A 27,398-nucleotide genomic window follows, 5' to 3' on the forward strand; every position below is an offset into this window, starting at 1 on the left:
GTATAGGGCAGTATAGTTTTGAGGAGCAGAGTTCAATGTGTTGTGTGTCCTTAAACTACAATAACATCCACCCCTTATACCAAGACCAAAGGGCATGTCTCTTAAAGGGACATGACCCTCTCTAGGTTGACACATACATCACTTGTAGAAATTAGTGCCCATGAAGGAGATAACACAAATGTTAACATAACAATTAGTTATAGTTAGTACATAACATGGTTATTGCCAAGGATCGCCGCCCATCCTATTTGCCAAGTGTAGTGTATATAATGCTTTCGAGTGGTACAAGGGGAGAAGTGTAAGGTGCGGTCTGCACTTCTCAGATCAGTATGAATATCACTGTTAATATTTAACACTCCCTCTTAACTTGATAATTATACTGAGAGACAACATATCTAGTGTCATCAATTACGATGAAAAAGCATAGATTGATACTCTATATCTATCTAAATCTTTTGAGCAAATGGTATCATGGAACACATGATACTGAGTCATATAACCATCTTGTGATATGACTTATCACTTATACTAGTGATGTCAGTATTGCATGTAATGCAATACACACAGGATAAAATCCAAAGAACGATTAAATTCTTCATTTATCCAGGTTGTGACTCATTGGAACTGGCAATCCTATATCATAACTTGATCTTGAGTTAAGATCTACTAGAACACAAGATAAAGTTTGAAGAATAAATTCTTCCTTTATCCAAGTTGTGATTCATAGGCATAGAAATGCTTATGTCACAAATGATCTTGAACTCACCTAGATCTAACAGTAGTTCTATACTATTCAAGACATTATTTGAGAAATCGTCATCTCTCAAAAAGTCTTTTGTACAAGAATTCATTACCTCAGAGATCGTCACCTCTTAAATAATGAATACAAATGGTGGAGCCCATAACAGTCAATAGCCTAGCAATAAAATTATTTTATTAATAATTTAAAGAATACAAATAAATTACAATTCAACCATACCAAGTGTTTTCCTGAAGTGATCTATCTTCACTCTAGAGAGAGGTTTGGTGAGAATATTTGCTGTTTGATCTGTAGTGCAAATGTATTCTAATTTTATAGTATTCTTGTCTACCATATCTCTTACATAATGGTAAGGAATTTCGATATGCTTGGACCTGTCATTAAAAAATTGGATTCACCGAAAGCTTGACGAAACTTTGATTATCACAATGAATAATCGTAGGATTCATGGCTTGGCCAAATAATCCCATAAGTAATTTTTTAAGCCAAACTGCTTCCTGAGAGGCCATCACTGCTGCAATGTATTTGGCTTTTGTGGAACTTTGTACTACTAAAGACTGTTTTCTGCATATCCAAGATATCATTGCTGATCCTAAACTGAAACAACATCCTGAAGTATTTTTTCTGTCTGTAACACTTCCACCTCGATCTGAGTAAGTGGATCCATGTAAATCTAAGTCAACTTTCTCATATTTGAGCCCAAGATTAAGAGTGCCTTGTAAGTATCTCATAATGTGTTTGACTGCAACTAGGTGAATCTCCTTTGGCTCACACATAAACTGACTTAAGGCATTATCATCATAGCAAATATCAGGTCTTGTATTTACCAAGTACATAAGGGACCCAATCATCTTTCTGTAGAGAGTAGAATCTATAGAAGGTGATTCTGTTGCTACTTTTTTAAGTTTATGTAGATTAGTCTCCATTGGAGAAGACATAGACTTGCAATTCCACATTCCAAATCTCTTCAAAATATCTAATGTATACTTCTCTTGATTAAGTATAATGCTGTTAGAATTCTGCCGTACTTCCAGTCCTAGGAAGTAATGAAGGAGTCCCAAGTCTTTCATCTCGAATTCTCTAATTAGATCTTTCTTGCATTGATTTATGAGATGATCATCACCGGTTATTAGTAAATCATCAACATATAGTATTAGAATTACCATATCATCTTTATCCTTTTTATAATATAGATTTGGATTGGCTTCATTTTTGGAGAATCTTAAGCCAGTGAGATACTTATCAATTCTTTCATACCAAGCCCTTAGAGCCTGTTTAAGCCCATAGAGAGCTTTTTTGAACCTGCAAACAAAACTGTTAGGATCATGAGTTTCAAATCCTTCAGCTTGCTTCAAATATACTTCTTTTGTAAGCTTTCCATTCAGGGATGTTGCTTTACATCCATCTGATGTACTTTCCATCCCTTCGATGCTGCAATGGCTAGGACTGCTCTTACAAAGGTGTATCTAGTAACCGGGGCAAAGATTTCTTCATAAACAATCATTTCTTTCTGAGAGAATCCCCTGGCTACAAATCTAGCTTTATATTTTTCAATGCTACTGTTAGCAACATGCTTTATTTAAAATATCCATTTGGAAGAAACAACAGATTTTCTTTTAGGTCTTGGAACAATTTTTCAAACATCATTTTTTATAATAGATTGATATTCTTCTGTCATAGCATCTTTCCAAGCTGTGTGTTTAATAGCATTTGAAACATTGGTTGATTTTGATTTAGACAAATCATTCATGTTTGCTGTATAACTAGAAAATCTTTTGCATTTTTTGCTTTCTTTGATTGTTCTGGATGGTGTAGTGAAGTCTTGTGCTTCCTCTACTGTCTTAATGGCCCAAAGTGGTCTTTTTTTACAATTTTGAGTTTCTTCAAGATTAAGATTTTGAATTTCATCTTCAATTTCTTCAATGTTCTCCCTTTGAGACTCAGTTTCAGTATTTCTTTTAGAACTGGGTAAAAGAGAGGGTTCTTCAAAACTTAGGGCTCTTTTGAATGCTAAATCTTCTTCAAAAGTTACATGCCTACTAAGTTCAGTATTTTTCTGTCTAGGTATGAAAATTCTAAATGCTTTAGATGTTTCATTATACCCTACAAAAGGCCCGTGTCTATACAGCCACGAAAATGCACTTGCTTTACGTTGCTTTTTTTAACTTTTTGAAAAATTGACTAAGTGCTCTCCTTCGTAAGGAAGTGCATTTTCGTGGCTGTATAGACATTGCCCTACAAAAGTACCTTTCCTCCCAGAGGGTTCTAACTTAGTTATCTTTTTTTTGGAACATGGATATATACAGGGCACCCAAAAATTCTAAGATATTATATTGGGTTTAACTTTAGTAAAAACTTCTTCAGGAGTTTTATCTCAAAGGTAGGAGTGAGGGCTTTTGTTTTGAATATAGACAATAGTACAAGAGGCTTCTACCCAAAGATAATATTCTAGATTTTGATCAAATATCATAGCCCTAGTAACTTCAATAATTGTTCTATTCTTCCTTTCTGCTACCTTGTTTTGTAGTGGGTTATAAGGAACGGTATACTCCCACTTAATTCCTGTTTCTTTACAAAACCTTTTAAACAAATTTGAGATGTATTCCCCTCCATTATCGGTTCTAAGAGTTTTAATTTAATGTCCTGATAAGTTTTCAGTTAAAGTTTTAAATTCTTTAAATCTCTTTAGGGTTTCTTTTGATTCTTTGCATTTTAAGAGGTAAATCCAAGTTTTCCTAGAGAATTCATCTATGAACAGAATATAGTACCAGAATCCTAAGAGAAGGAATAGACGTAGATCTACATAAATATGAGTGGATTAATTCCAAAACATTGTTAGTTTTTCTAGTGCTATCATGAAATGGAATTTTGGTGTTCTTACCCAGAGCGCATCCTTTGCATATGCTCGAGTGATCTTTAGTCAGTTTAGGTAAACCAGTAACCATCTTCTCCATGGTTGATAGGATTTTGAAATTTAGATGGCCTAACCTTTTGTACCATATTTCATTTATGTCCGTAGCTTCATGAATTAAGGCTTGAATAGGTCAACTAGGTTTTGAATTTAATTCATACAAATATCCTTTTCTCTGATCAATCAATTTTGCTTTCTTAATTGAGGAGTTTTTAGCCCAGGTTATGACTTTACTGCCCATGAATACAAGATTATGTCCATCATCTTCAAGTGCCGTAACCGAGATTAGATTCTTTTTTATTCCTGATACATAGAATACTCTTTTGAGAAGTAGAGAACTACCTGATTTTAGTTTCAAGGTGCAATTTCCAATTCCTTTGACGGAATGTGTTGAATTATCACCGATGGTGACTTCGCCATTAACTTTTTTTGACATAGAGTCTAGTGCTTCTTTGTATCTTGTCCTATGTCGAGAAGATCCACTATTAATCACTCATGCTTTACTTGAGACTTCATTTGATAATGCCAAATATAATATGCAATTCTCAAGATCATAGTTAACTTATTCCCTAGTGATGTTTGTACAACTCACTTGTTTAGAATTCTCAGGGCAATTAGATCTGTAGTGTCCAAACTTTTCACATCTGAAGCATTTCATTTTGGATAGATCTTTCTTAGGTTTGTCATTCTTTTGATTACCCCTTTTCTTCTTGAAATGCTTCTTCTTGCCTTTATAGGAATTTTTATTAAGAACATGAAGTTTTTCATCTTCCACTTTCAATTTTCCTCCTTTCTTTAGTTTTCTGGATTCTTCTTGAAGACAATTTCCCTTAAGTCTATTGAAGTTAGGAAGATTATCTCTGACATTTACTCCTTGTGCGAATGTTTCCCATGAATATGGTAATCCATCTATAGCCATCTGTGTTAGTTTCGTGTCATTAATGATGGTTCTTATACTTGCAAGTTCATCTCTTATGCTGGCAACCCTTAGGAAGTAAGAATTCATTGATTCTCTCTTATTTATTTGTATGTGATTTAGTTGCCTTTTTAGTGCGAGAACTCTAGTTGCATTGTTAACCTCATATGCATTTAGTAGTGTGCATTCATCATAGCAAATGCTGTTTGATGTTTTGTTAGCATAGGTACTATATCATTTTTTACTCCATTTAATATGATCTAAATGACTTTCCTATTTCCTTTACTCTAGATAGATTTATGAAGTGCAACAATAGGTTGTCTGGATATTGAATCAACAAATTGTTTTACATCATTTTCTTCAAGAATCATCATGATTCTGAATTTCTAGGCATCAAAGTGTTCTTTCCCATCAAACCTGTCCTCAGGTCTGATTGTGTATGCCATTGAAGATAAGAGAATGATGCTAGATATATATCAAGTCTGATTATTTAATTTGCAGAGCCGAGGTTCGACTACCAAAGCTCTGATACCATGTAAAGTCTCTACAAATTCTATAGGTTTAGATTTGCGATAATACCTTTATATTTGTTGATGTTCTAATTTTCTTCTTTTTTAAGAATGTAGAACGTAATTTTCAGAATATTAAATGATATTCTGAAACTTGTTTGTCTCTGAAGTAATTTGTATAGGGCAGTATAGTTTTAAGGAGCAAATTTTAATGTGTTGTGTGTCCTTAAACTACAATAACACCCACCCCTTATACCAAGACCAAAGGGACATGACCCTCTCTAGGTTGGCCCATACATCACTTGTAGAAATCGGCACCCACGAAAGAGATAACACAAATGTTAACTAACATAACAATTAGTTATAGTTAATACGTATCATGGTTATTGCCAAGGATCTCTGCCCATCCTATTTGCCAAGTGTAGTGTATATAATGCTTTCAAATGGTATGAGGGGAGAAGATAAAGGTGCGGTCTGCATTTCTTAGACCAGTATGAATATCACTGTTAATATTTAACAAACTTCGCATGTACAATCTTTCTTTATACCTTGCTAATTACAAATTATTTGCCAAGTTGGCCTTCATGTCTTTATACACCTTACAAAATATAAAATTAACTTTCATTGATTTAGGGTAAACATCTAGGATGTCGTCCCAAATTAGTTATGTAATCATTTCATAAACAAAATAATTTTTTACCCAAAATGCCCATTAGTCTGTTTTGCCTATATACTGCTATGATTGGTAATTTGTCCATAACTTTATCCGTACTGTCTATACTGACCTGCACACTTGCATACGTCATCATGATGATGTCAGTTATCCATACCTAAATTCACACGTGTCAATGTTGCCTCTATAAACCGTGTTGATCAAAACTCTATTTGTTCTCTCTAGATATATTGAGTGATACTTAAATAATTTTCTAAGTACAACTTCTTGTCCTACATTATGCCACCACAAAATGTAGGTAATAGTACGAAACTTTTTCAAATTAGTTTCACATTTCTCTAAGCCTAGTCTATTATTTAATTGGTTAGTATTGATCAACCAATCGGTACCAATTGATATGATGGATTCTTTTATTGAAGGATTTTGTCAAGTCTTTTTCGTTTTTCTGTTTGTTAGGCCTATGCTTGATTTTTGAAGCTTTCAACTTCCTTTTTTCTATTTTTGAGTGTGTGTTTGTTGGTTTTGCTGAAGTCATTGCTTTCGGTTTTCCCTTCGATTCGGTATATCTTAGGTCTTAATCGGAGTTGGCAATTAAAAGATATGACCATTTTAGTGTCCAAAACGTGGACTCTCCAGGAATTAAAAATATCATGTTATGTTTTTAAGTTGACGTTAACTTTTTGAAAAATATACCATAAATTCACTTTATGTTATGTTTTTAAGTTACTTCATCATTTTAATTTTTCACTTAAAGTAACTATAGTGAACTTTATGTTTTAATTTTTAAGTTGAGTTGCTTTTTGATTTTTCACTTAAGTGACTATATTAACTATATAGTTTGATTTAATTTTTGATTTTTAAATCAAATGCTCTAGCAAATATTACTTTTAAAGTGATATTTGTACATTATATTTTTAATATGGTAGTGTAAATATTATTTATGATCCATTTAAGTAATATTTCATTAAAAATTAAATTGACATGTGCTTATTTAAATCACTTAAGTTGTGCAACTCATCCTTTAGACTCATTTGCATATTTTCAAAATATGCAATATGCAAATGCATCTACAGAGTGAGTTTTGAACTTAAAGCATGTAAATGCTTTTTATTCAAAATATGCAATGGCCTCCCAAGAATGAGCTAAGCATATTGCATATTTTCAAAACATGCATATGCACTCTAAAAGTGCATTCAACAAAGGAAAGCACATAAAGCATATTTTAAAATATGCACATGCCTCTTGAGAACCCATTTTTGCTCAAGATGCATGTTTTAAAACATTTTAATGCAATCTAAGAGTGCGTTTGGGCTTGGAGAAGCCAAAGACATGTTTTTAAAACATGTAATAGCACTCCAATAGTGCATTTGGACTTTGAATGCATGTAATGCCCTCTTGAGAACCTGTTTTTGCTTCTAAGGGCAAAAATGCCCATGTCTATGGCCTCCAAGAACACTTTTTTGATGATTTTGCTTGGATTCTTCCATGAAAATGTCTTGAAATCTCTTGCTCAAGAGGCGTTTTTGCATCCTTATGCATTTCCATGCATTTGGCATCCCTATTTATGTGAAAAATGATTCATTTCAACCTCCTTCGGATCCAAGTTTTGGACAAAAACGCCCAAATTTGCGCTATTAGAATCCACGCTTTTGCCTAAGGGTGGGTCATTTTGGAGTTTTGATAATTGTTTATGACATTGAAAGCCACGTTTTTGCATTCTAAGATGAAAAATGTTGCATGTAATGCCCTCATGAGACCACGTTTTTGCCAAAAACGGGCTCTTTTCATGCATTTTGCCAAAAACAATTTGTGCTTTGGTGTTTGTTGACCATGTTTTTGGGCATATACATGAAAAATGCCTCATCTCCTACTCATTAATGAGTCATCATTGCAAGGTTGAAGAAGTCCAAGTTTGTTTGAAGATTTTCAAAGTTGGAGTTTTTTTCTCCTTCATTTTTGGCACATAATCATCAAGTAAGTGGACATTTTTCTTCTTGCTAATTAATTCATGCTTATCTTGCTGATTTTATGCATGTTTTAACTTGATGCTTCACACTCGTTGATATGTATGCCATAAAAAGTGCATTGTCCCTTTAAAAATGATGAAGAGTCTCATTTCCATGTTTTTGGTTTTTTTCCAAATTCCAAATTCGAGTTTGCATATTGAAGTAGCTTGCTTGTTGACATGTTTGAGTCTTATGCCAAAGGTATGTTTTTCTTTTGTGTTTGTCTTTATGTTTTGTTTGTTTGCGTTTTTCATTTTTCTTCATTTTGAAGAAGTTTCAAGTTCTTTCCCAAGAACTTGAGCATGTTTCACTTCATTTCACCTTTTACTTCTTCATGCAAGCGCATAATTTCATTCCATATCCACCATTTCATGCTAATGAGCATTGCATCCTTTTCTTCATATGCAATTACACTTCATGAACAAATTACATGTAGTTCCGCTTTTCATGTCATAACGCATTTCATCTCATCTTTCACATGCAAGTACATATAAGCTCATCTTCCATTCACACTCACATGTCATCTCACTTTCCATTCCTCATTGCATGTCACATATACATGTAATTCACTATTCGTGCATTGACATCTCGAAAACCCGTTTTTGACTTAGTCATTTTTTTAAAGTCAAGAGTTTTCATTTATATGCATTCCCATGTATTCCACTTTCATGTCTCAAAGCATATCCATCACTTCTCATTCCCACTTCATGGTTTCTCTCTCTTCACTAACTATTTTACATCTTCTGCATACGCGTGATGTCTCTTATTGAGATCATCTCATTGGATCCTCAAAGTGTCCAATCCATACTCTGAACCTTTGTTGCTAATCAAGAATCAACCTTTGATGGCAATATCCTCTGATGATGTGTTCACATATTGGAATTTTTATGTTGTAGCACAAGCACAAGAGATGCCCTCATTGTCAAAATCTAAAGGCAAAATGAAATACCAATATGATAAAGAATTGGTTCATACAATTCCATCTCAAGTCACGTCCATTCTTGACAATGTGTTAGATACATAGATCAGACATGTGGACATGACAGATTTCCAGCGAAGGATAGAAGGTCTAGTTAGTCATGAAATGAAACACATCAAAAGGAGTAATGTTCACTTGATATCCACATTTCCCATGGCTGCCCTGGAACAAAAGTTTTTTCTTGGATGTATGAAACATTTCAGTCCAAAGTCAAAGACGATCAAGGATGTTGATGGTAATATTATTATTAGCCTTGAGCCTGAAGTCATTGAGCAGATATTCAAAGTACCCCAGAATGCAAAATGTGTGGATCGAATGAAAGAAGCCTCTCTGGAACTCTAGAAAGAAAACAAAGGAAACTGTCAAAAATATGTTAATTCATATTGGTTGGATTCTAAGAGAAGCAACTTCTCAAGATGGCCCAAGACTATTCATAGATCCAATTTTAAGCCAAAGTACAAAGACTTAATTACTCTTCTTAGCAGAGTATGTGGTCTTAAAGTATCTAGTGATTTTGAACCATGGATGTATAAATTCATTTTTCAAATCATGAATAACAAAGAATACATCTTTTAGGGAGAACTAATCAACACTGCAATCTGTGAGCAATTACTTAATGTGGGAACTTCAACATCTTTCTACAGGAATTCTTACCTTGTTCATATTGCTGCTACTATGGGATCTTTTTTTGGACTCTCCACCAAAGGATATCGTCTTCAAATTCTATTATGGGAATACTATGATCAGATTACTCTGACTAATAGTGAGTACCATTATAGAAGAGTTCAGGATGCATTCTTTGGACATTTTCAATGTCTGTTTGATAGACAGTTGTCTGTTAAAAGGGTATGTGATGAAGCTTGGGAGAAAGTAAATCAATATGGTTGTATCTTTATTCTGTTTCTAACCTTTACCTATTTGAGGGTTGGATACTTTAGAGGAGAGCCATATACCTTCTCTAGGTATGCCACTGACAAGATCATTCTTATGGGATTGACCAGACAACTCATGGAAGTTCAATCCAATCAGCATGCTCTGCATAGACCAGGTTTTCGTATTTCTTTTGCCAAACCCCTAATAATTGGTAATTATATGATCAATTTTGTATACAAAGCAAAAGCCATAGAAGCAGAACTTCAATTGATCACATTGAAGAGATTCAAAGCCAAATTTGACTTTGATTATAGAGAAAATGAATTCTCAAATTAAAAGGGCCTTTACTTATGTTCATCGTATAGAAGATGTTTGGATTGATATGTAGTTAGAGTTGGATATAATGAAAATGGATTACTGTAGATTGACTTTGTAGTAGATCATTAATCTTAACATGCTCGAGATCCCATCTGATTTTCAAATTGAAGATGATGGCAATATTCTTGATCCAGAATATCATCAGGCTAGTTTTGATAGACGATGCCCTTTTTTACTTCAATGGCAATAGAAAAAAAGTACTTCTATCATGGATTGTTTTCAATCTATCTTGGCAAATACAAACAAGCGGTTGAAAATTAAAGATCTAAAAAGGGTTAATCTGAAATTGGGATTGGATTGTGGAAGTTTTGGACCTCCTAGAAGGAAGTCACAATTGGAAATCACAGGTAAAGATGGTGCTTCTTCCGATGTTAAGAAATCTCTCAAATTCAAGTTGAAAGGTGGAAAGGGATTTAAATCATCTCAAACCCCTGAACCAGTTCAAGAGTCAGAGGAAGAATCTGAGGAGGAAATAGACAAAGAAGATGAAGAAGAGGAGGGCGAAGTCATGATTATCTCTCCTCCACAACCTTCGTAGTCTCAGAGACCATCCATGCAAGAAACACCTTTCTTAGGTGTGATAAAAGATGACGTGGATTCCTTCTGTACTGTTTTCACACCTTCCATCCCAGTCTCAGAAGTAAACACATCGACTCTTCCTATATCTTCAACAACTCCTCCCATCTTAACAACTGAGCAATATGAACATTTGGGGAATGTGTTCGAGGATTTTCTACTCTCATAGAAGGTTAAGTTTCTCAACTTGATACATCCCTAATAGGTTTTGAGGTGTTCATGAAAAAATCCTCTCATCATGCACCTATGAATTCAGCTGTGCAAATTGAATCAAAGAAAACCAAGTTTGTAAAAGTTGTTGAAACATTGGTGGATAACCTTGTTGAAGAACTTACCCATTTTGATTGCAAGTTCACCAAGGTAGAGATCAGAAAGCAATCATGACTAAGTTGCTTATAGGATGCTCAAGATGCACTTGCCAATGTATCTAAGAGCAATCTTGAATTTTTGGAATAGAAAAATCAGCTCAAACAGGAGGTTGCTTGCTTAAATGAAGTTATTCGGCAACAATCTTCGCAAAATACTATTGTTGTGTTTGAGACATCCAGGGAGAAAGGAATAGTTGAAGTTGCGAAGTCTTGCGTAGGAGAAGTCATTTCTGAAGGAGTCCAAGCTATTATAGATACGGTTAAAGTCCTTAGGCGTATCAAAAATATGGATGAAATGGAACAAGACTTGATTTCCTCTTTGACTGAAGAAGCTGATACTTTGAAAGGAATTCTTAATGATTGGGATGAAATTGTTAAGTTTGATCTGGATGTTATGGTTACATGTGACATTCTCCCATCTTGTGAAATGTTTTACAAATGTCATGGGCTCATAGGTTACACGGAGGAGACGCTAAGAAAACTTGTGACAAATTTGCAAGCAAATCTAGAAGATTGCAAGGTAATAGAAACAGGAATCACGTGTGACTTAGAGAAAATGGAATGTCAGATTCTTGATGAACATGGTAGTCTTGTTACAGTTGAAAGGATGACATCAGAATATACAATCAGGGTCAATGCTTATTAGATTCTGACAATTTCAGTTCTAATACAATGAATAAATTTGTTTTATACAAGTCTTTGGCAAAGCATCTACGGGATTCTTGGTCATCAAATTCCAAAATCGTGCAATCAGCATATGCATATGCAGTAAGAATAGAGGCAATATCAAAGACAATGGAGATTTCAGATCTTCCTACAGTGCATGATGTTATCATCAAATTCAAGGCACTAAAGAACAATCTTTAAGATTGTTATTTTGTTTTTATTTTTCTGTTTGTAGATCAAGGAGGATGCGTTGCATGGAATTATGTAATTACATGTAATGCAAATTGCATGTAATCCAATAATTTCTCTTTTAGTTAGACTAGGTCAAAATTGGTTGAGTTGTTCCCACTTTTTCCTCCATTTTTTTCTCAACTCCTGTGCCTATATAAAGGATTGTTTTCTTATTTTAAAATCATCTTTTTTTTGTATGCAAGAGAGCTTTGGAGAAATTGTGTTAGCACAACTTTGATTGTGTAGCACTGTTTTGATAAAAAAGTGAATACAAAGGAGCAATTGAAACTGAAGTTTGATTGAGTGCAATTGTTACTCGTGCGAATTGGAAGCTTTGTTTGTGATTTGCATATGTTGTTTTTGATTCATGTGATTTGTGTTCTTGATAATTGAGTGTAAAACGAGTTAAGAAGCAACTGGAGCCGGAGCTTTGACTGGGAGCAATTGTAGAAATATTAAGACTAGAAGCTTTGTCTGTAGCTAATTTCTTTCTCGATTCACAAAATAGTTAGAATACTTTACTTCTGGAAGTCTTTGAGCCCCAATAGTAAAGATTGCTTTTATAAATTAAGATAGGACTTAGAGCCAAATCGATACAATTTTGACTATCCTTTGAGTTAGTATTAGTTTATCGATATCACCATTTTTTAGCTTTTAGATAGAAGTGTAGTTAGAGATTTCATTGTGCCCATTACTTGCTTCACGGGTAAGTGGATTATTTCTTGAAGTTAAGAGGAAAGAATATTAGTAATATCTTTTACAAAATCTCTCAACTTCTTTCTTATTTTGAGTTGATCCAAGGAACGGTGAGAAGGGGGAGCTTTCCCTTTAAGGTAGGAGAGACTCTGTCTCACACGTTGTGGCTGGTCATCTTATTTTGTGACTGAATTTTACCAAAAATGTCGGTTGTAAAATATCCACCCAACACAACTGTCATGCCTTCATCTTCATGACCTGCCCTCTTCACACAGTTGATATGTTGCCATAAATGACAACATCAAATAATCTGACCTAGCCAAATTGTCAACATGGATATGGTGGATGTCATGTGAGAAAATCCAGGATTTAGCACTTGCCTTTATTCACCCTTTGGGAGTAACGATGGTGAACATTGTGTGACAACATCACATTGAGTAATTCTTTGATGGGCACTTTTATTTATATTGTCATTCATGCGAGTAGCCATGATGGACCCACACTCTGGGAGTAGCCATGGTGGAGTTTATGTGAGTGACTCCATTACTAAATACTTAGATTGAGACACACCCTAGGAGTAGCTATATTGATCATCATCATGAGATGACGACATTGTGTGAGTGATTCCATGATGAACACACTTGTTTATTTGCATTTCCATTCATGGTAGTAGCCATGATGGAGCCACCTTTTGGGAGTAGTGTAACAACCCTTTTTTCTGGGTCTTAACTAACAACTAACCTATCAAAGAAATACAATTATTACTTCATTTTCATAGGAAGATAGTTATATCAGTTATGTTCATGGGAATGAGATTAACGATTACAATCAGTTAAACGAAAATGTCATAACTAATAATTGAAAACACCATCAGTGAATTTACTATGGAAATTAAAATCTACATACCATGAGATTCAAACCGAAATCAATCTAGGGATGCTTCTGCAAATACCCAGGTTAGTCCACAATTGCTACTTAGGATCAAATGACGATTACCATCCAATACCACTATTTCAAAATCAAATGACAATTACCATTAAATACTACTTATATCAATTAGGGCATCGATTACCATTGTATCAATTAGGGCATCTATTATCCTTGGATCATTTAGGGCATCACATACCACTATGTTAATTAGGGCATCAATTACCATTGGATCATTTAGGGCATCAGATATCACTGTACCGTTAAGGACATCATATACCACTGTATCATTTGGGGCGTCAGATACCTCTGTATCATTCATTTTCTTCCTATTGCTAACTGTGGCAATAACGTAAGATGAGAAGATATATTCATAATCATTATTCTTATAAATGAAAGATTAAAATAACAATCTTATAGATATATTCCATATTCAGTTGGAAAGTCAACCGATCTAAATGTTTACCAATTACATTGACGAGAAAGGTTGCTTTCATCAAAGGAAAATGACTGAATTCAATGATATAAATTAATCCATCATATCTTCTACTTGTATAAATATCATAAGAGAAAAAATACTTGTTACCAATAAATGTTTGAATGCTCAACTTATCTTTATCTGATGCATGTCCTGACATCTCGTGGAGAGGAGAAACATTGTCAAGGGCATAACCTCCCAACCTCGGACCATAATGTATCCCCACGCAATCTCTAACAAGAAAGGTCCTCCCTACCTAGAAATAGACATGGAGCAACTTAACCAGCTACTGAGCATCCTGGTACTTGTTTCCACCACTTGATTAGACAACAAGATCTAAACAATGGATTATCATGAGCTGTCTCAAATATTTATATGTGATTATTTGTTTCTGATTTATGTTCACGTTATCATGCAAGAGTATTTTCATTTTCACCTTTCATCTTGACCATGCTGGTCCTTACGGATGAATTCCTGGGTGATTCCATAAAGAAATTTGATTATTGTTTATAAGGTACTGATATCTCATTAATGCTCAAATCTGCTCTACGACATTATAGATGAAAGGTTATAATCCTTTCCAATATTAAACATTTCAAGAGGGATCATGAAGATCATACACAACAAATAGATGATATGCAAATACCACAAGGATACGTAACTCACGGTATCAATACCAATCTAAATGCATATGAATGTTGCATGTAAAGTAACCACCAACAAAAGTGAAAAGTATTCAGGACAGCCATTCATGTCCACAAATGATCGTATAGATAGCAATCCAGCACATGATCGATGACAATAAATATGGAGAAGTGGTAGATATTGAGGCCCGATAAAATCATGAACAAATAAGTAAATGGTTATACCATGGAAGCCATAAAAGAAGTCGTCAGGGGTTGAACTAGTATCGTGGATCAAGCTTGGCCGAAAGATAGGTGCTTGGGCAGTTGTCCAAACTTGGTACAAAATGTATATGCATTGATACTATCCAATCGTGAGAGAGGATTAAAACTCCGTTCAAAGAGAAATACCAAATAACTATCACAGGACTGCGATTGGGTTTCACGCATAACAAACGCAAGGATCTTTTTTTTAATGATTCGCAATAGGGAGCAGGTTGAGGTATACCTCTCCCTGTTGGCGGTAGGAGTCTCAATGTATATATGGAAATCCATGCTCGGTTAGAAGAAAGAAAAGGTGGCGGTGGAGGAGTTACAATACCAACAAGAAGTCACCGGCCCCAAATATTTAAATGGCCATCTCAAAAATATAAGGCCCGATGGAGAATAAAATAAAATAAGAAAGGTGGCCACACATGAAACAATAATAATAGACCACTGCCAAGGTGAAATACGTAATAATGTCTTAGTATATAGCATCATGGTATCTATAGATACCTATATATGTATGTATGCATATATATGTACATGTGTAAACCCCAACCATATATTTCTTACGTATACGCCAAATATCAAGTATGTGTATACATCCTTATATATATAAAGTTGGCTTACTTATGTACACATATACATGTATAACTATGTAGGTATCATGATGTCGACATGATAAGACATAATTATACATTAGAAGGCTCCTATCAACAACACAATTACAAAGGTACATACTTATTCAATTTCCAATTCATGCTTAGAAATCTCTTTTACTATTAAATGATATGTAATTTAACAAGGTAGCTCATGGTTGTCCAACGTACACTCTTGCCTACCTAGTTGTTATCCTTAGCCCTGGTGGTTCAAGGCTTGTACCTATTTGCTCAGTGATGGTGGTGCCTCTCCATTCCTAATTCCTTTCTGGTAATGCTCCCCCCTTTGACGTGCTCTTGCAAGGGAATTCTCCACAATTATATTATATTCCTCAATATAATAACAATTTACCATAGCAAATTATTATTCATAAACCACCATAATGGCAAACCACCATCCCACTTCCCATGATGAATAATCAATTTTCTAAGATTTCAAGATAACAATATAATAGCATCATAATGATTCACTAGCATGTGATCTTCATATGAAGTTATAACTATTAACCATTTTACCATTTCGCAAGATTATAACAAATCTAGCTGTCAACTGACTTCATGTGAACTTCAACAGCTATATGAACATTTTAAATTGGGTCGAAAATTGGGATGTAACATACCATTCCCCTTGTGTTTCATCGTCCTCGATGAACTTGAAATTGTAACGAACATTACAAAGGAGCATTTAAAATTGGAATGTAACATGCCATTCCCCTTTGCATTTCATCGTCCTCGATGATCTCTGCAATTTTAGACACTAAAATAATATTCTAAATACAAGGTGTATATATAGTATCATGATATCATTTCTTTTCAAAATTGGATCAAAATCTAAATCATGATCAAAACTCAAGGTCTATTAATCCTTTTTCTCAATGCTTCCAAAAAAATGCCTGCATGATATCATAAAATCTAAAATGGAACACACTCACTTGAGTTTACCGTACTTGTAGTCATATCAGTATTACTTGAGTTGATCATGTTTTAGGATATTCTCTCTCATATTCTTGTCTTACTCATGTAGACTCTCACCATATCGTTAGTTCAATTCTCATAGTGATATCTTCATATAAAGGATTTTTCAGTGTTCAATAACTAAGAGTAAGATAAGTATTCAAAATTTGCAATTCTTCAACTAACATGTTCTAGATCATAACTTGATCATATAATTTAAATCACTCATACATACCATCTGGCATATGGTACTCATTAATGAATAAATCATCCTTCACAGATCACCTGAAAAAGGTTAAGGGATCTATGTGTTTCCATTTCTATAACCTTGGCCTTCATGCCCATCTTATCACAATAACATTTCATTAGAATAATCATCTCATGATAGAACCTACACTTCATCTCTAAACAATATAAACGACTCAATATGTCTTGTTATTTCATTATTATATAAAGTCAATATCGCATGTGTATTATACATGTATAGCAGTGCGTCAAAGGGTAAAAACATGGTATACTATGAAAGATCATCATACATCTAATCAAGATCATAGAGGTTATGTTTAACACGGTACCATACTATATGTATCCCAATCGTTTGGCACTTGGACTATATGCCCACATGCAATTCCTAAGATGGGGTGCAGCTTGAATGTTTGTATGTTTTGTCTACCATCTTCTGATTGTGGCTTAGACTCTGAGTCCACAAAACTCTTACATTTCTATGGAACTCTACCTTTCATGCTGAAAAATATATATATTTTGTTCTTGCTCAACCCATCTTTGGGTCATGGATTGATCATAAGCATCAAAAACAAATTTATATAGGGTTCTTATTGAGTAGCTCATTTGAGCATGCTCATCATTCGCCTGTAAATATTTGGAAGTTTATCTTTTCCATTTGTGTGACTTAGGCTTTCATGCCCATCTTGTTAGTGTAATGTTGCAAGGAAAAATTTAAGCTAAACAAAAATTACATCTATAAATAGGCATTGATAGTTTCAGTTATGCAAGTGTGTTTACTCCATACTGGAGCACAAAATGGCTTTCTTGTCATTTAATACATCAGAAAGGATTAACATTGTTAAAAAAAAGTTCTCATATTCATTGTTCACAATTTTTATTTTTATTTTTCCTTCAGTTCAAGTACAAAATAGATAGCAAAATATTACTATCATTTCATATGAATAGGAATATAATTGCATAAAGTATATTGCTGGAAACATGCAACTGAAAAGAAACATCTAGCCATCATTAGGGTTTAGATAACATCGCATCCGGGTTATAGCAGCTGGTTTGTATTGTGCAAGCCTCGACATTTGGACCTGGTTTAATCATCTCATTCTCTACTGAGAATGGCCCTCCCTCTTGGGATAAGGCACATGTACCATTCTGGACCTGCCACTTGAGCATACTGGTGTTTAGAATGTCCGCTTAGTAATAGGCGGGCATGCTTGATTAATTGGCACTACCAATATCTTGTGATCAAATTAGGCAAGCATGTCTCTAAACGAACTTGGCCAAGGATTTAGATGGGCAAATGAACAACCCTGATCACCATCGCTTGACTTGCCAATCATGTCATTTTCTTTAGTTCTGTTTCATCTTTATGATTTTGCAGTTTATACATTTTTCCATTTCATATGGACCACACCATCATCTCAGCCCTTCCCCGGCTATTCTGGATGATTTCTTGAGGTATTGAATTTTCACTTTTTCATATTATAAACTTCATCCTTGGTTCACATGTTTAGACAAGAATTTTCTTTGTCAATTTCATTCTTCGACTCACTCCTAAACTTGACCAATGAAATCCTCCCTATATTAAACCTAGAGATTGCAAAATTATTGCCAAAACTACAAAGTCTAAACCAAACTAAACCTAGCTAGTGGCAAAAAAAATGAGGGTCTTTGTCTCGTGTGTTCACAACATAATTCAAATATGTATTTAGATTGATAAAGATTCTGTATATAGGATATGCTATTAGTGCTTAGGGGCTGGAAGAAGATCAACAAAAGATATAAGCTATTTTAGATTGGTCTCCATCGACCTATTTAATATGGTTGAGAGGATTCTTGAGCTATGTAGCTGCTATAGAAGATTTATTAAAGCATTCTATTAATTATCTATTCCATTGACATATTCGTTTAAGAAAGGACCATTTTCTTGGACAAAGACAACTCAACAGGTTTTTGATAAACTCAAGAGAGTAGTTCGTCCATGTCTTATAGTAGTTATTCTAGACTTTGCACTATAGTCGTTCTAAAATTTGACACCTCGGGTGGGGAGTTTGAGTATTGTTAGTGCAGAAGAACATCCAATAGCTTTTGGAAGCAAAAAGGTAGAAACCATTTAACTATTCTAGACTTCTAACTTCCTTGTGTTCTAAAATGTGATTCCTCAGCTGAGGGAATTGTAGCAGTGTTAATGCAAGACATCCAAAGCTTTTGAATGTAGAAGAAATCTCAAAGACATTTAAAATAGCCATGAAATCTATAATAAAGGGATGCTATCCATAATGTGTTCTCTCAACCAAAGAGATTTGAATAAAAAATAAAAAAAATGGGTAAGGTTTAAGTGTAAGACTTTGACATTGAATATGTTGAAAGGCAAGACTAATGTAGTAGTATTAGTTGGTTCTTTATCAAAGAAGATTTACTTATTCATTATTGGCGATTTCTTTTGATTGGAAGGCTTATATAATAGTAGAATATGAGGAGGCCTTTTCTATCAATATTGTTTAAGGAAAAATCTAAGATGATAGGTATAATGCCATAGTTGTTCCTATTATATGGAAAGACATAATCTTACACTAGAATTGAAGGTGAAGGATAAAGTTTTGAAGAATGCACATGAGACACCATTAATAGGGCATCAAGGTCGATTTCAGACATCAACAAATTAGGGAGAGATTTTCATGGAAGGATCTCAAGGAAAACGTTCTTAGGTACATATAGGAATGACTTACTTGCCAATAGAACAAACATGTTTTTCTTGTAGGGTTATTGCAGCCTTTACTAGTTTTGAATAAAAAATGGGAAAGTATCTCAATAGATAATTAGATTCTTGCTTTTGGGTAAGATTGTGTGAGAATTTTTGCATCAACGTTTCGAATCATACTCAATGATCCATCATCAGGATGAGAGTGCTAAGAATGTGGATCATTGAGTATGATCCAAAACGTTGATGTAAAAATTCTCACACAATCTTACCTAGAAGCATAAATCTAATTATCATGGATTGTGGAAATCTGTTATCTTTAATCTCAATAGATTTTGTTAATTGACTCCCCGAGGCACTAGGTCAAAATTGTATATATGTTGTGGTTGATAAACACTAAATATGGTCAATTCTTTTCCATATTTAGCACCTCCAATGACTGATTTATATTTTAGAGAGGTTTTCTGATTGCATGGGTTGCCTAAAAACATGGCAAGTATTAGAAGTAGGTTCTTGGATTTTTTTTATAACAAAGACTAAATCATCTCCAATTCCTAGTTTATCACATCCACAAATTGATTAACAAGGAAAAAAAAATTAAAATGAATGGAGGGCTTTTTAAGAAATTATGTTCTGGGGTATCAAAAAGCTTGTATAAAATGGCTTTGTTTGGAGGAGCATCATTGCAGCACATATATCGTATGCCCATTGGAATGACACTGTTCAAGGCCTTATATGGTTATGATGCTTTAAATTTTGCGGATTCCGTCATGTTAGCTAGTCTAGTACTAGGGGCAAAAGATCTCGTCAAGCAAAGTGACGAAATTTCAGAGTCACTTAAGGAGAAGCTACAAAAAACACAAATCAAGAAAGTTACATGTTGATCAACATGGAACTTAGAGAATTTTTAATGTAGGATATATGGTCTTCCAAGACTGCAACCTTATATATAATCTTCCTTCAAAAAGAGTGGAGAAAATAAGTTAAAAGTAAAGGTTCTATGACCCTTATAGAATTAAGAAAATAATTTAGGAGGTTTCTTATGAATTATAATTGCTTGAGAATAGTAAGATCCATAATATATTTCATGTCTCTTGTCTAAAAAGAGCATTAGGAAGTCAAATTATTCTTATAGTAGAGCTATCCCACTAGATCATCTAGGGGAACTAATTTTGATTCCTAAGACTATTATAAATTTCAGAGAAAGAAACCTATGGAACAAAACAATGATAAAATATTTGATCAGATGGAAAAATCCTTTTGAAGAGGATGCTACATGGGAGGATGCGGAAATTCTTTAACATCCCAATTTGTGATTGCTTGAGAACAAACAATCTTGGTTACGATAGATTGTAATGTCCCCTCTTTAAATTTAAACTATGTCTAAACAAGATATATGGCAGGGCGCTACTCATAACATAAGATCGACTACCTTTGAGCTTAATGAAATTTGTAAAATATGCTTTAAACCTAACATAGTATATCATTATCTTGGAAAATGTGATTTCTAGCATTAAGTAAAGACAAAGAAAGAATTAAGAATCAAGTTTAATTATAGGAGTATGTCCAATACTTTGAAGAAAATGATTTAAAGTAACAATTATATGAGGGTCTTGGCTATATAATCAGTGGATCCTCTATAGAAAGAGAGAGTTTCATTTCAAAAAGGACGAAATACCACTAGTTACAATTAAAGAAAAGGTTAATTTATTAGTGTCCAACAAAAGAGCACAAAGGTTCAAAGGGACTGTCAAGTACAACAAAAGGGGCCGACCCACAACAAGGACAACAAACAATGTCCAAAGAAGAAAGCAACAACAAAAACAAAAGAAGAGAGAGGGAATCGAAGGAAAAAAAATAATCATCCCAAACCCACTTAAGGGTTTTGAACTACGGTGAATAACTTTTGAACAAAAAGATAATAAACAAAACTAGTCAGAGCCCTAGGTTGTGTTAGGGTGATCCTAGAAGAGGAAGATTGTTGTTAAGAGGAGCCTATCTTGGACCTCACAGATCTGGAAAAGGGGGTGGTGCCAAGGGGACACTTGTTGTTGTGTGTTGAATGAAGCCTTGTGAAGAGGTGTCATGGGATGCCGGTGTTAGAGTGTGTGGTCTTGAAGCCTATTGAAAATAAAGGGCAAGACATCTTTGGTCCATTTATTTGAAGGTGGAGAGTGACCATGTCTCACCAAAGAGGCAATACCTCCCTTTGATCTCACAACATAGAGGACAATGAAATATGAAGTGCTCCTTAGACTCAACCTCCCTAATGCTGCAAAGTTGTCAAGCCTTGTGCACTTTTCCTATATGGTGTTTAGTCTTGCAGCAAAGCCAATGTGAACCCACCCTAAAGGAGCTTGGGGGATCTTGAGAGAATGAGATTAGTGGAAGAGTTCATCCTTCGTCTCTTGAAAATGTTCTATTTAGAAGGTCATCTTAGGGCAAAGGCCCCCATGGGGGTTAAGCCAAATAATGTGAATGAATTGCTTGTAAATGTCATATTTGATACATCTATGTAGCTCTGGATAAGGAGGAAGAAGATGGTTTGGGCAGGGATGGGGGGGTGGGGGTGGTGCGTCAAGAGAGTATTTGGAAGGGAAGGATGTGATCCATCTCAATTCCGATAGACTCGAGAAGGGCCAAAGTCTCAGCAAATCAGCTGTGAGCCTGAGCAAAGGAGAAAGCAAAAGCAACAATAACTTTGAAGAACAATAGGCCAGGTAGGGATATTTGTGATGCCCCTCACACAAATCAACAAAGCCTAGAGGTGGGTGAAGGTACCAAACAAGATCAAAGATGGCCTCAAGCTTGGTGGGATGTGCTCCAAACTTTGTGAGAAAAATGTCGTGCAAGTTGGATTGCTTGCACCAAATAATGCGTTGAAGGAGGAGAATTTGAAAATGCTTGACAAAGGCCCAGTTAGAATCCAACAAAGGACCCCCCATGACTGAACCATAGAGAACAATAGGTCTGATAAGTGTATCCATAAGAGTCATCTTGGGCAAAGCGTCTTAAAAATGGTGCCAAAACACTGTCGCTTGAGGAGAGCCAATGAATCATAACCTAACCATAATCCTTACTGATCCATGGCTGAAGGGCAAGCCTCCTAGTAAAGCAGGGGCTTGAGAACATAACACCCAAATATGTGTAAGAGGATGAGATCTCCTCCTCCACACACTTGAAGAAGAAATGTAGGTGAGATGTCTTAAGAGCACTTAAGACCATCACCTTGGTCTACCCAAATTAATTGTAGGTGTCCCTCTAAACTCTCCGAAGAGGAAGCTAAAAGAACGACACCATCTGCAAAGAGCAGAATAGAGATCAGAACTTGGTGAAGAAGACAACCATCCTCGGGAAGAGTATGGTCTTGAAGACACTTCTCCAACTCATCAATGTAGATACCAAAAAGGGTTGGCGACAAGGGGCCTTGGTTAACCTTGATAGTGCTTCTAACGAAGTCTGAAATCCTAGAAGGGGTATTGAGATGCCCAAAACCATCTCATAGAGTCTCATGATAGCTGCCATAAGAGTCTCCAAAGTGCTGATACCCCAAACCATTTGAAAGAGGTCTCAGGGGCAGAGTCAAAGGTTTTGCAGAAGTCCACAAAGCAACAATACACCTTCAAAGAGTGATGATGTGCATCCTCAATAATGCCCTGAAGAGTCTAGATGTGGCCCATAGCCTAAAAATCCAGTTTGAAACCGACCTGCCCCTTGGCATTAATGTGACAATGATCCAATTCCCTCAACAAAGGAATATGAAGAGTTGTGGCGTACAACTTGGAGTAGGTGTGCCGAACCATGGCGATCCTGAAATTATTGGGGTCCTAGAGTGCAAACGACATGGTTGAAAAGATCGTCTAGATAGGATCCCAAAGGTTAATTTAATAATTTCAAGGGGCACATAAAGAGTTCTGGCCATTGGAGGAAAAAGGTATCTAAGAGAGACCAAGCAAGAAGGAGCATATTGAGATGACATTTTATTATTTGATGTCTACTCCTTGTGGAGCATAAAACTATGGTTTAATTAATCTGATGATGAAATCCCTCCAGGTATAGAATTGGAGGATGAAAACTTATAATTCCTTTAGAGTGTTTTCACATTGAAATTGCTATTCTGTGAATTAGATAAATTTCAATCCAAATTAAAATATCTTTTTAACCAGCAGCAGGCCATGGTATCTTAATGGCAAATTTCAGACATAGTTTGGTGCAGTCCAAGGACAGAAAAAGACATTTTCACCACGTAATAGCTCACTGCAAAATATTAACTCTGATGAGCTTAAGGTCTTTCAAAGTTATATTCAAAGCATCACATCTGATGGGAGAATAAACTGTTGACTAATAATTTTCAGTTGATTTTGTATTTATTTTAATTCCTCAAAGCTTGCTCATTGTGAACTAGAGCTTGTTATATTTATATATTGAAATCACTATTCTGTGAATTAGATAAATTTCAATCCAAATTAAAATATCTTTTTAACCAGCAGCCGGCCATGGTATCTTAATGGCAAATTTCAGACATAGTTTGGTGCAGTCCAAGGACAGAAAAAGACATTTTCACCACGTAATAGCTCACTGCAAAATATTAACTCTGATGAGCTTAAGGTCTTTCAAAGTTATATTCAAAGCATCACATCTGATGGGAGAATAAACTGTTGACTAATAATTTTCAGTTGATTTTGTATTTATTTTAATTCCTCAAAGCTTGCTCATTGTGAACTAGAGCTTGTTATATTTATATACCTTTTTAGCGAGATAATAGTAAATACAGTCCTCCTGAGCTATAGATGCTTCACTGTGAGTTGCATTCAACCATTTTTCGGAGTTACTAGGTGTCATAACTCCAAAATCTCTATGACATTTTGTCTAAGTTATAGGTGCTTTATTGTCACATGGGGATTTGAATCTGGGTCACTCTTGTTTTAATTCTGCAACCCTTTGAATGGTTGTTTCTGTTTTTCACAGCAAATTTCAAAAGATTGGGATTTTGAACCCTTGACTGTATCTTGATTACTATATTGTTTGAAGTAGTTGGAGTAGGTTGCTTCAGTCCTCCATTTTTTCGTTTTTTACTCTAAATGAGTACAAATTGGGATTGGTTATGTCACTGTGAGCTAATCAGGTATCCCAATAAAATAGTTATTAGTACATTTTAATGATTTATGATGTTGTAAAAATTATGAATTGTCTTTCTTCCAGGAACTTTGTAGGTCACCAAATCCCACTGAATCTGTGGCTGTGGAGGCCACATGTAGGAACAAGATTGTATTGGAGGTAAGATTCGTCTTGTGCTATTCTAATGCTCAATATTTAGTTGGCGTTTTCAACACATAATTTAAGTGCTTCCATATTTATGTCAATGAAAATTTAAGTGCCTAGCTTGTAAATAAATGCCTGTTTAAGTAATCCTTTAATGAGGTATAAGGTTATTCCTGCAAACATTAAATTGAGGTAATTTTTTTTGTGATACAGAAATATCTTCGCGATGTCATGTTAAGAGAAACAAAACCAAAAATGAGTTAATTTTGTACATTAAAAATATATTAATCTTAAACGACTTGACAATATAATTAAAAAAATCAGGTAAATTCTCCTATTTGAGCAATGCAAAACTTCATTGAAAAAGCTATTAGAGATATTTCGTGTACACGTGTTTTTCCCTTCAGAATTGTAAGGCAAAATGCTTTAACTTATGATTAAGAAATATGTAAAGGAAAAAGATCCAAAGCACAAAACAAAGGAAAGATAAACCAAGAAATATACCAAAAGTTTGTCCTCTATCTAGCCACCCACCAAATTTGTGAAAACATGATTCTTTGGTTGTATAAATAAAACATTTTCTCTTTCAGAGGCTAGGTCAGTGATCTGAAATTGGATCAGTTAAGTTACAGCTGACTTGGTAACCTAAATGCTCTTATTGGAGCTAACACCCTATGATAAACCATATTTGAAGGTTCATTCCTGCAAATGGACACCTAAAATGAGTGGTCGAAGATGACCACCAAAGAAAAATAGAGGAAGAGATGTATTGAAACACGACTGTTCAAAGTGATTAGACCTGATTAAGAAAGAGGCCAACAGTGCTGGGTTTGACCAGGGTTGAACATGTGTCACTTATTTGGCTATGTTCAAACCCATCTTTGATAAATTTGGGTATCCAAGATGGTTCTATCTTCAGCCAAATGTGTTGCAGAAAACAACAAAGACAGACTTGTTTGAGTCTTAAGGACTTGGGGACATGTCTAATTTTTTAAAGATTTTTTTCGGGGACAAGGGTATTTGTGTTTATGCTCAACCCATCTTGTAACTCTTTTTGGTAAAACCTCCAAGAATGGGTGAGGTTTTCACACCACTGACCCATCGCAAATGTGGATGCCCTTTTTTGCTGATATGTTTAGATGGTAGAGCAGATCAGTCTGAGATTTAGAAGGCCTTTTTGAATAATTTTTTTTTGAGCTAGGGATGTTTAAGCTCTCCCAAGTATGAGTGAGAGGTAGCACCTCTTTGTCTCAAGTTGTGGGTAGAGGAAGCACTTCTTCGTCTCAAGTGGATTGTAGGGAAGCACCCCTTCCTCTCAAATAGGTGGTAGAGGAAGCATCAGTCTTAAATGGAGAGTAGAGAAAGCACCTCTTCGTCTCAGTTGGATAAGGGAGAGAAGAGATAATCCATTGACTTAGATCTTAATAAGATAGGCCTAAAAATGAAACTTGAAGGCTCAAAACTGTAGAGGATAAGGTCGTATAGCTGAAATGTATGGACTTGAGTCCATGAGCTACGCTCTAAAGCAATAAATGCAGCCCCTAGATAAAACATGCCAGCCTGGTCTAAGTAGGCCAGGCCATAATTTGATAAGATGCACTTGAATTGGGCCCTTGTAGCTGTAATGTCGAGGTCTAAAAGGTGTTAAATCAAGTCTATAGGCCACGAAACTTCTAGCTGGGCTGTGAACTCCAGGTCTAGGCCCTTAAAATTGGTGAAAGGCATCTATTAGCATGTAGCACATGGCTTTAAGATCAGCACCCAGGCCAAAGATATATTCATTGGGGCCTATTAAGTAATGTGTGACATTAATGCCTTAACATAAAGCTCAAGCATGTAGTGTGTGGGAGATCTAAGCACAAAATTGAGGTAAATAGGACCTAAATCAGACTTAAATACATCAAATCAGGCCAATAAGCTGGCATGTAGCCTCAAATAACAAATGCGTGGCCCTAAATGTAGTTATAGAAGCCTTAAAATGGATAAAGAAGCCCCTATCATGCAATGTGTAGGCTTTCGGATTCAATTAGCTTAAGGTGTGATCCTAAAATCTTAAATCTAGGAAAATGTGTGAGCTAATAAAATTGATAGGCCAGGCTTTATATGTGGCGTGTAGGTCCATGTCAGACTTTAATCGAAATTCAACATGCCGGAACTGATAATGAAACGACGCGTGTATGCCTAATGTGTAAGGATAGGACTTAAATGCAAAGCATCTTTAATTAACGTGTGAGCCAAAATTGTAAAGGTGTGGCCTTAAATTGGCGATGTGTGGGCCTGTGGCCTTAAATCTGGGCAGCTTGATTCCAACCTTGAAGTATGTGGGCATGATTGGACCTAAATCTGAGAAGACCAAAGAAGCGTGTTGAGGTTAGCCCCAAATCTGGGCTTAAATTCAAATACATGAGGCTCAGATCTGAAACATGCAGGCCTATAATTAATAGTTTAGGTAACTAAAATAATGTGGGCATGATTGGACTTAAATCTGAGAAGACCAAAGAAGCGTGTTGAGGTGAGCCCCAAATCTGGGCTTAAATTCAAATACATGAGGCTCAGATCTGAAACACGCAGGCCTATAATTAATAGTTTAGGTAACTAAATTAATGCAAGGCCTTATAAAATTGAATGAGAAGCCTCAACTTGATCCAACCAACCTCGAAGTAAGCTTCAGGAGGTTCAATTGTAATTTGAAACTGCCTTCATACTTGTATAAAAAGGGAAATTCAACTCACTAAAGGGGACTCATTT

At 35.2% G+C, this 27,398-nt stretch overlaps 1 protein-coding gene across 3 annotated transcripts in view; it reads left to right on the forward strand.

The window, feature by feature from the left end:
• Nucleotides 1-27,398, forward strand: part of LOC149576521 (S-adenosyl-L-methionine-dependent methyltransferases superfamily protein) — a 200,402-nt gene that overhangs the window by 24,867 nt on the left and 148,137 nt on the right. For all 3 annotated transcript variants that reach the window (XR_016361708.1, XM_089817627.1, XM_089817636.1), the window contains exon 4: nt 24,591-24,665. Coding sequence is in view for 2 of the 3 variants with exons in the window: in XM_089817627.1 (XP_089673753.1) it covers nt 24,591-24,665 (75 nt within the window). In the remaining variant the exon portion in view is untranslated. The remainder of the gene's footprint in view (nt 1-24,590; nt 24,666-27,398) is intronic.

This window comes from Cupressus sempervirens, chromosome 1, assembly GCF_028749045.1.
Source record: "Cupressus sempervirens isolate cs-2001-9-10 chromosome 1, ASM2874904v1, whole genome shotgun sequence".
NCBI classification, from domain to species: domain Eukaryota; kingdom Viridiplantae; phylum Streptophyta; class Pinopsida; order Cupressales; family Cupressaceae; genus Cupressus; species Cupressus sempervirens.